The following is a 13,027-nucleotide window of genomic DNA, read 5'->3' on the forward strand; positions in this document are numbered from 1 at the left end:
GGGTTAAGCCCCAGCTCCTTGCCCTTCCCGTCCCAGTTTTCCTGCGCCCCCCCGCCCCCCCGTAGCCGACAGGAAGCCGCGCCCCCGGCTCAGTTTCCGGTCCCTCTCTTCCCGGGGCCGAGAAGCGTCCCCAAAACCCTGCGCGACCCGCTCGGGAATTTTTAAAGTTATATCTGGGCCGGGGGTTCTGTGGGTGGCGCTCGCGCCTCTCTCCGGTGGCGGGAGACATGCGCGCGGCGCGCGGCCTGTGCTTCTTCCTCAGCCTCTGCGCGCTCTGCTCCTGCGCCACCCGGAAGTACTACCTGGGCGCCGTGGAGTTGCCATGGGACTATGTGAGCGGTGGTGCTTCCGGTGCCCAGCGCAGCGACTCCAGGTAACTGTCGGTCCTCGGGGGCGGGGCCGGGGACCGGGCGGGGGGCTATGAGGGCCGGGCTGGGGCGGGGCGGAGGCCGGGCTGTGCGGGGCGGAGGCGGGGCTGTGCGGACCGGGCCAGGGCGGGGTTGTGGGGGGCCGGGGCCGGGCTGTGAGGGCCGGGGGCGGGGCTGTGAGGACCGGGGGAGGGCCTGTGAGGGCCGGGGCGGGGCTGTGAGGGCCGGGGCGGGGCTGTGAGGGCCGGGGGCGGAGCCGGTGCTTAAGTGCAGCGCTCGGATATCGTATGTTTTTGCACGGAAGATGCATGAGCTGCCCAATTGTTTGCCCCGCGCTCGGGTATTTTGTGATTGTTTGCACCGCGCAATAAAATAGTTGAAGAAAATGTATAGAAGGTCCTGGATTTGAGAGTCTTCCTCACGGACCATAAAATATTTGAAGAAAATGTATAGAACGACTATAGGAGGGAATAAACTCAAGGGCACAGGCGTGCAATGATGACGTTTTCTACGTATAGCCAAGACCAATGCTGGGAAATTTTTAGAGATCAATAATATTAGAATGTGTTTAGGTACATTCTATAGATTCTATGCATATAGAATATGCTTCTATACAACCTCCAGCAGGTGCCTTAGCTTCTATACATCCTCCAGCAGCTGCCTCAGCGTCTATACATCCTCCAGCAGCTGGCTTAGCTTCTATACATTCTCCAGCAGCTGGCCTAGCTTCTATACATTCTCCCGCAGCTGGTTTAGCTTCTATACATTCTCCATTCCATAGGAACTCAGTGTGGTCCTCTGTTGCTGGCATGTTAGAGAGAGGTGGCCATATAGGTCAGCCTATGTAAAGATAATCTTATATAACAGCACAGTGTGTGTGTGTGGTGTATATAATCTTATATAACAGCACAGTGTGTGTGTGTGTGTGTGTGTGTGTGTGTGTGGTGTATATAATCTTATATAACAGCACAGTGTGTGTGTGGATTTCACGCTGGCCTCAGTCACGTGTTTCTTGGGTTCTCATCCCTCACGGTTTAGGTGTGAACAGGCTATGGTGGACCTGAGTACATATACACGAGTGGCAGGGCGGGGCAGCATCTGCTTTATGTTTTGCTGAAAGAATTAACACATCATGCTTCCCATCTATCCTGCATGTCACACCTGTGAGGAACAGACACGGGGACCCTCTGAGCCACTCTGCCAAGGTCACCATTGTGTCTGCGTGTTTTAGCCGTGTTGTTGTAAATATATAAAAAATGTAAAGCTGTCCTTCATCCCCCACTAAATCCATCCCTCCATCCTGTGCAATGACAGGCCTCATTCTGTCCTGTGCCTGCCTCACCTGTGACATCATCCCAAACATGTGTGTGCATTTTTCACAAATGAGGTCATGGGATTTGATTTGATTTGGTTTTGACTTCATGCATATGTGTTTTATGCCTGAACATGTATGAATTGATTTGGTTTTTATTTCATGCATATGTGCTTTTTGCCTGAACATGGATGATTTGATTTGGTTTTGACTTCATGCATATCTGTTTTTTGCCTGAACATGTATGATTTGATTTGATTTCATGCATATGTGCTTTTGGCCTGAACATGTATGATTTGATTTGGTTTTGACTTCATTCATGTGTGTATGTAACTTACACATGTGTATAGGAACTAGAAGAGACTTTTGCGTCCTCTGGAGCTGGGGTTGCGATAGCCAAGAGCGGTGCCATGGGTGCTGGGATGTGAACACGGGTTCTGCAACCAAGCACCAAGCACTCTGAGGACTGAGCCCCAGCCCTGTGACCGTGTTCCTTGAGTGTATGTGCGATGCGCCTGCTGACGTGAGTTTTCACGTGTGTGAGATCTCTGCCTGGGTTTAGAGTTCAGCGATTTTATCCATTTACAGCGTGTGCCCTGTGTAAAGATTATCTGTGTGTTCATGGAATGCTTATTTCTCTGCCCTGACAGCTTCATGCAATCCGATGGGGAGCATTGTAATGCATATTATATGCATGCATGCATGCATGTATGTATATAGATATGTATGCACATATGTATGTATGTATATAGGTGTGTATGCACATATGTATGCATGTATGTACACATGTATGTATGCGTATATATATGAATGTATGTATGCATGTATGTGTATATAGGTATGTATGCATGCATGTATGTATATAGGTATGTATGCATGCATGTATGTATGCGTGTATATATGTATGTATGCATGAACGTTTCAAGTTTGAATAACCGATGCTCACCACGTATTCTCTACCTCGTCCATAAAAGCTGTCAATCAGCTTACAGTTGGGCAGGAGAGAGCAATGGGGGAACTCCTGATATCCAGGGGTGGGTGGGGAGAGCAGAGTGGGGTTCAGCTGCAGAGAGGGGGAGGGGCGCACACATGTGAAGTTCAAAGAGTGAGCCCGACACCGACATGCAAGCGCGTCTGGGGTAACATGTGTGTGCGGCATCCGGGGTGGAGCCATGGGTTCGCAGCTGAATCCAAGTCCTCCGCACTGAACGACATTTTGTTTGTCACCCAGGTTCCCTCCCGGGACACCAGCGCCGTCTGCGCATGTTGTGCACACGAAGACGGTGTTTGTGGAGTACATGGACCGGTTTTTCCACACGGCAAAGCCCAGGCCACTGTGGATGGGTAATGAAAATGATATTGATCAATCAATCAATCAATATCAGTAACTTACACATGAGTGCACCGTTGCTGTCCTCATGCGCACCGGATCCTATGACACACGGCTGGGAGGCACCATGTGGGTGCCGGAATCGAACTCAGGGCCTACCGGGGGGAGAGCAGCCGTTGCTCTAACCACTGAGCCACCTGTGTGTGTTTGAATTTTCTGGTCCGTGTCCTGACGACCCCGCCCCTGTGTCTATTTGGGTTACTCTGTAAATCCCACGTGTGTATCTCCACCTACACGTCCAATACATATGTGGCGTGACCTTAGCATGAGTTCTGCATCAGGCATGTTGGTCGTGCAACCCAGGACCCTGCAAGTGTGAAGCGCATGTACGTCTATAATCTTACATATGGTGTTTCCTGTGTACGTCTATAATCTTACACACGATGTTTCCCACGTACATGTATAATCTCATTACGTTTATAGTGACCAGAATTGGGGTTGGGGATTTAGCTCAGTGGTAGAGCGCTTGCCTAGGAAGTGCAAGGCCCTGGGTTCGGTTCCCAGCTCCGAAAAAAAAAACCATTATAGTGACCAGAATTACATGTTTTATTCTCATTTGTTTTCTCACTTTACCAGGTCTCCTAGGCCCCACCATTTGGACCGAGGTTCACGACACTGTGGTCATCACACTCAAAAACATGGCTTCTCATCCCGTCAGTCTCCACGCTGTCGGTATGTCCTTCTGGAAGGCGTCCGAGGGTAAGTCAGTGTCTCTCCCATCTGGAACACGCCATGTGTTCATGAGTGATCATACATGTAAATATCTGGATCACGCCGTGTGATATAGCATGATGAATGATCATACAAGTGACTATCTGGAACATGCCATGTAATAATATAGCGTGATGAGTGATCATACATGTGACTATCGGGAACACGCCATGTAATAATATAGCGTGATGAGTGATCATACACACCATGTAATAATATAGCGTGATGAGTGATCATACGCCATGTGATATAGCGTGAGTCTAGTCCGTGTTCATTTCCGTTTTTAGATCCCAGATAGTTTTGTTCAACCCCTTCACCTGTGTGGCCATGTTTTCCCATGATTCTTTCAGAGATTTTTTGCGTTTCCTCTCTCGGGGCTTCTACCCGTGTTTACCCGTGTGGTCCTGCGTTTTTGTTTTTGTTTTTGTTTTTTTTTTTACATTTATTTACTTATATACGGTGGCCATCCTCACGCACACGGGAAGTGGGCGTCGGATCCCATGACAGACGGCCGTGAGCCCCCATGCGGCTGCTGGGATCTGAACCAAGAACCCGGGAAGGGCAGTTGGCGCTCTGACCGCTGAGCTGCTCCCCCAGTCCGTGTCCAGATGCTCTCTGACCCGGGCGGTCCGCACGTCATTCTCACAGCCCAGTGACTTCACCACGCCCTCCATGGCGAACCGCCAATCTGAGTCACGTGTTAGATTCTCACTGCGCCACCGGTCCTCAGAGCGAGGCTTTGATTAACGGATTAGGGTGCGCATTGCGCAACCGGATGACGTAAATTTGCTGACAGAAAATCTGCCCCGACCCTGTGGGCACTCAGGACAACCCTGGTCTGGGGCCGCCGCCGCCGCCGCCGCCGCCACCACCACCATCTTGATTCCCCTCCCGCTCGGCTCTGGCTCTCGCACTCAAACACTCCCTTCTCCCAGGCGCGGCATACGACGACCACAGCAGCCCGGCCGAGAAGGACGACGACAAAGTCCTCCCCGGCGAGAGCCACACTTACGCGTGGCAGGTCCTGGGGGAGAGCGGCCCAATGGCTTCCGACCCCCCGTGCCTCACCTATGCCTACCTGTCTCATGTGGACCTCGTGAGGGACCTGAACTCGGGCCTCGTCGGGGCCCTGCTCGTGTGCAAAGAAGGTAAACGGACGGGGTTCGCGGGGGGGGGGGGGCGGGCGGGAAGAATTAATGGGTAACACAGGAAGGATTATGGGTAACACAGGGAGAATTATGGGTGAGACAGGAGGAATTATGGGTAATAATAATAAAATAATTCCGTGCCATGAGGTCCCATTTATTAATCATTGACCTCAGGGCTGGAGAGGGTGGCCAGTGGTTAGAGCACCAGCTGCTCTCCCAGAGGTCCCGAGTTCAAATCCCAGCGACCACACAGTGACCCGCACCCTCTCCTGGTGTGGTCTGAAGACGGTCACAGGGCACCCCTATAGAATAAATAAATAAATCTTTAAAAAAAGAAATGGTCGACCTCAGCGCCCTGGCCACCCGGGTGACTTGGATTTGAGTCGTGCACAGGGCGACGGGCACGAGCCTCTTCGCTTCCTTTCATGCGCGGGCGCCGCCCGTCCGATCTCTCTGTTTTCTGAGATCTTTAATTTCTGTCCGCAGAACGGACACCCAGGCACACATCACCCCCACACACGTCACCCGTGCACACATCATCGGTGTACGCGTCACCCATGTACACACTTCACGGACAACGTTTACTGTTTCGATATTTTACCCTGTAAAAAATTCATCAGTCCGTTCGTCCATCCATCTGTCTGTTCTCTGATTTTAAATCCCATTTCCCAGCAGCTCAGTATTTTTTGTTTTTATTTTACAAAAAAAAATCAATTTCTAGAAGAAATCCCAAACTCCCATCAGTGACCTTTCACCCCAAAACTCACATCAGTGACCTTTCACCCCGGACAATTCCCGAAACACCAGTGCAAAGACCCTGACACGGAAGACCGAGATTGACACCGGGCGACGTGTGTCATTTCTCATGCCTGAACGTCGCATGAAGAAGCCGTGCGCTCTCGGGGCGCCTTCCCGCCAGGGCGTGTGTGATGCACAGTCACTGCTCTCTTCTCCCTTTCAGGCCGTCTGTCCGCAGACAGAACACGGATGCCACCCCACTTCGTGCTGCTTTTTGCTGTCTTCGATGAAGGTTGGTGAATTTCAGTTATGATATGTTACATACACGGTCATGTGATATGTTACATATACCGTCATGTGATATGTTAGGTATACCGCCATGTGATATGTTACATATACCATCATATGAAACGGGGACAGTGACTCGGGAAAGGAGAGGAGGAAGTGATGTCATTGACTTCTGGAACGGACCCTGCTGACCTCGTTCCCCTTCCACAGGGCGGAGCTGGCACGCAGCAACACGTGACCCCGCGTCCACCGAGGCCCAGCCCACGGTGCACACTGTGAATGGCTACACGAACCGGACACTGCCGGGTTCGTGCGCGGCCATCCGACCTCCCTGGGGTTGCAGCCTTGCGTGTCGTGTGCGGGTTCCAGAGAGTTCTGGACCCATGAACTGTACCCTGCGCATGGCTGCTGTGTGTTTGTGTGTGTGTGTGTGTGTGTGTGTGTGCAGGGCCGGAAGTGCAGGTGTCACACGAACACCATAGCGCAATTGTGTGTTTGTTGTCGTGTCCTTGCACAGAAGTGTTTTTTGTTTTGTTCAGATGTGAAAGGGGAGGTGCATGTATGTGTGTATGTGTGTATGTATGTATGTATCTGTGTATGTATGTGTGTGTGTATGTATGTATCTATGTATGTATGTGTGTATTTGAGTGGCTATGTGTGTATGTATGTGTCTATGTGTCTATGTATGTCTGTGTGTATGTATGTATGTATGTGTGTTGTACGTATGTGTCTATGTATGTCTGTCTTATGTGTATGTGTGTATGTATATGTGTATGCATGTATATGTGTATGTATGTATGTGTCTATGCATGTAGATATGTATGTGTGTATGTATGTATACATGTATGCATGCATGTGCTTTGAATCCTGCTTATCCTTACTTCTTCTCTGTAGCTGTCTCACTCCCATTTCACAGGTCTGACCGGATGCCGCGGAACATCCGTGTACTGGCACGTGATGGCGGTGGGCACCACGCCCGACATACACTCCATCCTCCTCGAAGGCCACACATTCTCTGTGAGGAGCCACCGTCAGGCTTCCCTGGAGATCTCACCTATGACTCTGCTCACGGCTCAGACGTGGCTGATGGACCTGGGGCGGTTCCTGCTCTTCTGTCACATCTCCTCCCACAGACACGGTACTGACACATCACAGACACAGTACTGTCACCTCACAGACACGGTACTGTCACATCTCCTCCCACAGACATGGTACTGTCACATCACAGACATGGTACTCTGCCTCCATGACATTGACGATCCCGTATGCCCCGTGTGCCTTCAGGTGGCATGGAAGCCTACGTCCAGGTGGACAACTGCCCCGAGGCGCCCCAGGGGCAGGGGAAAAGGGACGAGGACACAGAGGACTATGATGATCTGGACTCGGAAATGGACGTCTTCACCTGGGACCCCGATGCCGCCCCCTTCGTCCAGGTCCGCTCAGCAGCCAAGAGACACCCCAAGACCTGGGTGCACTACATCGCAGCAGAGGAGGGGGACTGGGACTACGCGCCTGCGGCCGCCACCCTAGAAGACGGGTAACCATGCGGGACGCAAACTACTGCACCACCCAGCCCTGCCTTCTCCCCAGAACCCAGACCTCACATGCGTGTCAGTTACTCAGGCCAGTGGATCCAGAAGCCGGGCTTAAGAGCACGGATGTTCATGGTCATGCGCAGGCCAGAAGGGCATGGCCCGCACTGGAAATGGAGGGAGATGAAAGAGACCCAAGAGTCCAGGGCTGTGCGTGCGCTTCAGAGGGACGGGGGGCGAGAGCTCTAGCCACTGCACTGCATGGCTTTGCTTCTTTCTCAGGGTTTCACATTTATTTCAGTTGTTCAGCAAATATCTACACACACACACACACACAGACACATGCACACAGACACATGCATACTCACGCACACACACACGCATACACACAGATATACACACACACAGACACACATTCACACACAGACACACATACACGGACACACACACATGCACACACACAGACACACGCACCCCTCACTGAGTAACTGTGCAAGCACCGTGTTCAGGCCCCACATCGTCTGCACCGCTCACCTCCCCACCCATCATGCAGGAGCCTGCGGAACCGGTACCTGGGGCGCGGCCCTGGCCGCATCGGCAGCAAATATAAGAAAGTCAGGTTCGTGGCCTACACGGACGGCACCTTTCACACGCGTGAGGCCACCCCGCGTGAAGCTGGGCTCCTAGGGCCACTGCTCTACGGGGAGGTCGGAGACTCACTGTTGGTGAGAACACGGGACACACATAGGGTCGTCTCAGTGTGGGTGAGAACACGGGACACATGGGGTCCACGCCTCTCCCACGGCCACGCCCTGAATCGCCATCTCGCTTGCACTTTCAGATTGTGTTCAAGAACCGAGCGAGCCGGGCATACAACATCCACCCTCATGGGATCCGTGACGTTGGCGCTGTGCATGCAGGGAGGCTGCCACGAGGTAACAAGTGTCTCCCTGTGTGTCTGGGTGTGTGTACGTGTGGTGTGTGTGTGTGTGTTTGTGTGTGTCTGTGTATGTGTTTCTGTGTGTGTGTCTGTGTGTTTGTGTGTGTGTGTGTGTGCGTGTATGTGTATGTGCGTATATGTGCACACATGTGTATATATATATTTATATTCGAGACACACCTCCAGCTGTTGACACACTGCTGTCACCATAATTTCACACACTTTTCTGCACCGTGTGAGGAGCACATGGAATTTTCCCAATGTTTTTCCCGTGGAGCTCGGTCACGTGCTGCCCTTCCTTCCCTGGCCCGTTTTCACCGTGCGCTGTGCGAGCCGCATGTGTCCGGCAGGTGCCGTCTCACTCTGTTTGCCGGAAGTTTGCATGCGCGTGTGCATGAGTCATTCCCATGACGAAAAAACGCTGTCATCGCTGAAGCAGGAAATTTCTTTCTTTTTTTTTTTTTCTTTTTTTTGGAGCTGGGGACCGAACCCAGGGCCTTGCGCTTGCTAGGCAAGTGCTCTACCACTGAGCTAAATCCCCAACCCCAGGAAATTTATTTCTGTTTTGTTCCAAATTGTGTGAGAATACACGTGTGCCACGTCAGGTTGCAGTTTCGATGTGCAGAGAACTTGAATTGCATACATATATATTATATTTAATATATTAATGTATTAAATGACAATTTAAATTGTTAAATCATTAAATTATTAAATTATTATTAAACCAATATATTAAATAATAATATATTAATATATGATATATGTTAATATGATATGTATTAATATATTTTATATATTATATATAAATATATGTATATGTACATACATATATATGCAGGTTATACATATATACACATATATATACAGGTTATACATATATGTATATATGCAGGTTATACAGATATATATATGTGTGCAGGTTATACATATACACACATATATATGTGCAGTGTGCAGGATATATATAAAATATTTGCAGGTTTGGACTTAATGCAACGTCACTGTATACGTCATCCACGATCCTGTAGTGACTCACTTTCGGTTTGAACGTGTGCAGGGGTGAAGCACGTGAAGGATTTGCCGATCCGCCCAGGAGAGACGTTCAAGTACAGGTGGACGCTGACCGCAGAGGATGGGCCTGCAAGGTCGGATGCGCGGTGTGTGACGCGCTACTATGCGAGCGCTGTGGATCCCGAGAGAGACCTGGCTTCCGGGCTGATTGGCCCCCTCCTCATCTGCTGTAAAGAATCTGTAGATCAAAGGGGGAACCAGGTGAGACCCTTTCTTCCCAGCGACTGGACCTGAACGTAGACATATGTACATATGTACATATATACATACATAGATATAAACATGCATCGCATGTACATATATACATATGTATAAACATACATACACGTACATATATACATGTACATATATACATAGTTATAAACGTATATACATATACATAAATATAAACATATACACGTGTACATGTATACATACATAGGTATAAACGTATATACATATATACATAAGTATAAACATATATACATATATACATAATATAATCATATATACATATGTACATATATACATACATAGGTATAAACGTACATTTATGGCCTACAGAAAACGCAACCCGATAAAAGTGCAGAAGCCAAGTCCCACTCGACTCTCATCAAATCTGAGTTTTCTTTTTTTTTAACATACATTTACTTATTGATTGATTGATTGATTGATTGATTTAGTTTTATCTTTTTTAAAAAAATTTTTGCCACACAGATTTCTTCATTTACATTTCTCTTCTTTAAAACATTTACGTGAGCACACGGTGGCCATCTTCACATGCACCGGAAGAGGGCATCAGATCCCATGACGCACGGCCGTGAGCCCCCGTATGACTGCTAGGAATCGAACCAGGGACCCCTGGAAGGGGACGGTGCTCTAACCACTGAGCCATCTGCCCACCCGTATTTCAATGACCATTTTTTGAGTCAGGGTTCCAGTCTTGCCCTGAGCTCTTCATGTAGCTGGCGGTGACCTTTGACCTATGGTCCTCCCAACTATACCTTATGAACCCCGCGACTGTGTCATGTGATGCCCCTCCCGGTTTGTGCAGTGCTGGGGGTGAGGCCGATTTGCTGATTTACAGGGTAATAAGGATGATTGATTAGCTATGATAAAGATGATTGATTGGCTATAATTAATCAAGACATGATGACCAAGGTCTGGTCAGGCCGTGGAGAGCGGAGTCTCTGGGCAGAGGGATGCTGGGAGAAGAAAGCACTGTACAACTAGCCGTGTTCACCGTGCACGCCGTCGGCCGCACTACAGGGTGTTGGGTTGGTTTCTTCCAGGCCGGCCTGGCCTATGAGCAAAGCCTGTCCGAAAACAAAAGTAATAATAATCAATAATAATGATCAATTGGTCATAACAATAAGTATATTATTTATTATGATAATAGTGATAATAGTCATTACCTGAGTAAGAAAAATTTAGTTCTTTGCAAAAGTAAATCTCACTGCTCGGGTGTGGAGGAACCGATGGCCGTGTTGTGAAGCTTGGTGGTGAATTCCTGCCAGTTACATGGCATTCTGTGGGTTTGATGCACGCAGCACACGGTCTTGGATGCAGGCGTGACGTATGGCATACAAATGTAGAGTAGCCGGGCTTTGAACTCATACTCAGACGTGAGCAGATGCCACACCTGAGCATGTTTCCTAATCATACTTTCCACATTCATCTTCCAGAAGCCTGTGGAAAAGTATGTATATATATGTATATATGTATAAGTATATGTATAATATAATAAATATACATATAATAATATATGACGATATATGTGTTATATAATATATAAGTATATATAAATATATATTGTATATGTATGATGTAATATACATATGATAATATATGATAATATGTGTGACATATAAAATAAATATATACAAGTATATAAGTGTATATACATATACATACATATATATATTCTCTAATTTCCTCTTCAGCAACTTGGCTTCTGTAACTCTGGGTCATATAAAACCAAATTTACACACATGACGTTTATATCTATGGAAAGCGCCATTCCGAGGTGTCCTGGGGCTTTTTTTGAACAAAATCTTTTGCTCCGCCGCCATTCAGCATCCACCCCATCACATGCGATCCCCGCTTTATGTGTTCTAATCTCCAGTAGGCCTTACGTAGTGACGTGTGTGCGGGCCGCCGGCTCCTGCCTACGGCATGAGTGACGGCTCCTGCACTCTACTGTACACGTCATTAGTGACGTCTCCTTCATACATCATTCACAGATGATGTCAGACGAGAGGAACGTCATCCTGTTCTCCGTGTTTGATGAGAACCGGAGCTGGTACATCTCGGAGAACATGCGACGCTTCCTCCCCGACGAGGCACATGTGCAGCTGCAGGACCCCGAGTTCGAGGCCTCCAACCTCATGCACAGTGAGTGAGGAGTGACAGGCGCTCTGTGCTACCCTGACCTTCGAATCTGCACTTTATGTCATCACTCCCTGTGCCCAGTGATGACGCACCGCGTAGCTCGCTTTGAAATATCTTATTATGATGTCATCACGTGCCATGCACACGTCATCCGCCCTCTCTATATCTTTTCACTTCAACCCGCTTTTGTTCACTTTTAATGTAGGGGTGGGTCATCTTGCTTTTCCTGTCCCTGCCTCCTACGGGGTCTGTTCTACAGGACAGCCTTCTATAGGGATGTATGGGAATATATATATTTATATTTACATTTATATTTATGTATATTTATTTGTAGATATTTGGTATATGTTTATAAAATATAGGACTATATTCCCTGGGGATATTTGCTGACTCAGTGGACCGAATGACACGTGCCATGGGCGTCCCATTGGTCTATCTCACTGACCATGTCGCATTGAAATAATTTTCATCTCCTTATGAAATAAAACAATCAGTGGGATCCCTTGTCCACTTTCTCCTCCCGTAAAATTCACTCCACTCGTTTTCCGGTGAGGCCTCCGTTCACGTGTAAATGCCATGACAGTTAACGGCAACTGAATATGTCACCTGTCCTCACGTGACCCCGCCCTGGAGCTTCATCTCTATGGCTCCCACACTGTGTGAATCTCCCCACTTTGGGTTTGCAGCCTGGCTATTAGATATTGATCTTCTCCCTGATTGCTCACGGTTCTCCATGGTAAGGTGACAGGTGTGGTTGCTGGGAAACGAAGTCAGCATGTCCGCGCTCTAACCACTGAGCCTCCCCCCCAGGCCGTAATAATAACTTCTCATCGTTTCCTAACAATCGCATCCATTGGCTTCACAGGCATTAATGGCTACGTCTTCGACAGCCTGGAGCTGCGCGTTTGCCTGCACGAGGTGGCTGCCTGGCACGTGCTCAGCGTCGGCGCGCAGACTGACTTCCTGTCTGTCTTCTTCTCTGGACACACGTTCAGACACAGGGCAGTGTACGCAGACACACTCACGGTGTTCCCGCACTCGGGGGTCACCGTCTTCATGTCCATGGATAACCCAGGTTGGCTGTCGGTGTCGGTTATTGATATCAGTTATCGATATTAGTCATTGATATTGGTTACTGATATCAGTTATCTATATCAGT

At 48.8% G+C, this 13,027-nt stretch overlaps 1 protein-coding gene and 1 long non-coding RNA gene across 6 annotated transcripts in view; one reads left to right on the forward strand and one right to left on the reverse strand.

Annotated features, from left to right (window-relative positions):
* Nucleotides 1-75: 75 nt before the first annotated feature.
* F8 (coagulation factor VIII) overlaps nt 76-13,027 on the forward strand; it is a 31,950-nt gene continuing 18,998 nt past the window's right edge. For 4 of the 5 annotated variants that reach the window (XM_063277282.1, XM_063277283.1, XM_039096756.2 and 1 more), the window contains exons 1-13: nt 76-373; nt 2,912-3,024; nt 3,647-3,769; nt 4,717-4,929; nt 5,891-5,959; nt 6,166-6,261; nt 6,872-7,093; nt 7,240-7,492; nt 8,041-8,212; nt 8,329-8,422; nt 9,485-9,699; nt 11,721-11,871; nt 12,734-12,943. In XM_063277282.1, coding sequence (XP_063133352.1) covers nt 228-373; nt 2,912-3,024; nt 3,647-3,769; nt 4,717-4,929; nt 5,891-5,959; nt 6,166-6,261; nt 6,872-7,093; nt 7,240-7,492; nt 8,041-8,212; nt 8,329-8,422; nt 9,485-9,699; nt 11,721-11,871; nt 12,734-12,943 — 2,077 coding nt within the window. In that variant the 5' untranslated portion in view covers nt 76-227. The remainder of the gene's footprint in view (nt 374-2,911; nt 3,025-3,646; nt 3,770-4,716; nt 4,930-5,890; nt 5,960-6,165; nt 6,262-6,871; nt 7,094-7,239; nt 7,493-8,040; nt 8,213-8,328; nt 8,423-9,484; nt 9,700-11,720; nt 11,872-12,733; nt 12,944-13,027) is intronic. The other variant, NM_183331.2, reaches the window with a different exon arrangement.
* On the reverse strand, nt 10,593-11,744 carry LOC134482991 (uncharacterized). The gene is made up of 3 exons (XR_010059771.1): nt 11,613-11,744; nt 10,893-11,166; nt 10,593-10,793 (listed from the first exon to the last, which is right to left on the reverse strand). It is a non-coding gene; the product is annotated as an uncharacterized LOC134482991 (long non-coding RNA).

This window comes from Rattus norvegicus, chromosome 18, assembly GCF_036323735.1.
Source record: "Rattus norvegicus strain BN/NHsdMcwi chromosome 18, GRCr8, whole genome shotgun sequence".
NCBI lineage: Eukaryota > Metazoa > Chordata > Mammalia > Rodentia > Muridae > Rattus > Rattus norvegicus.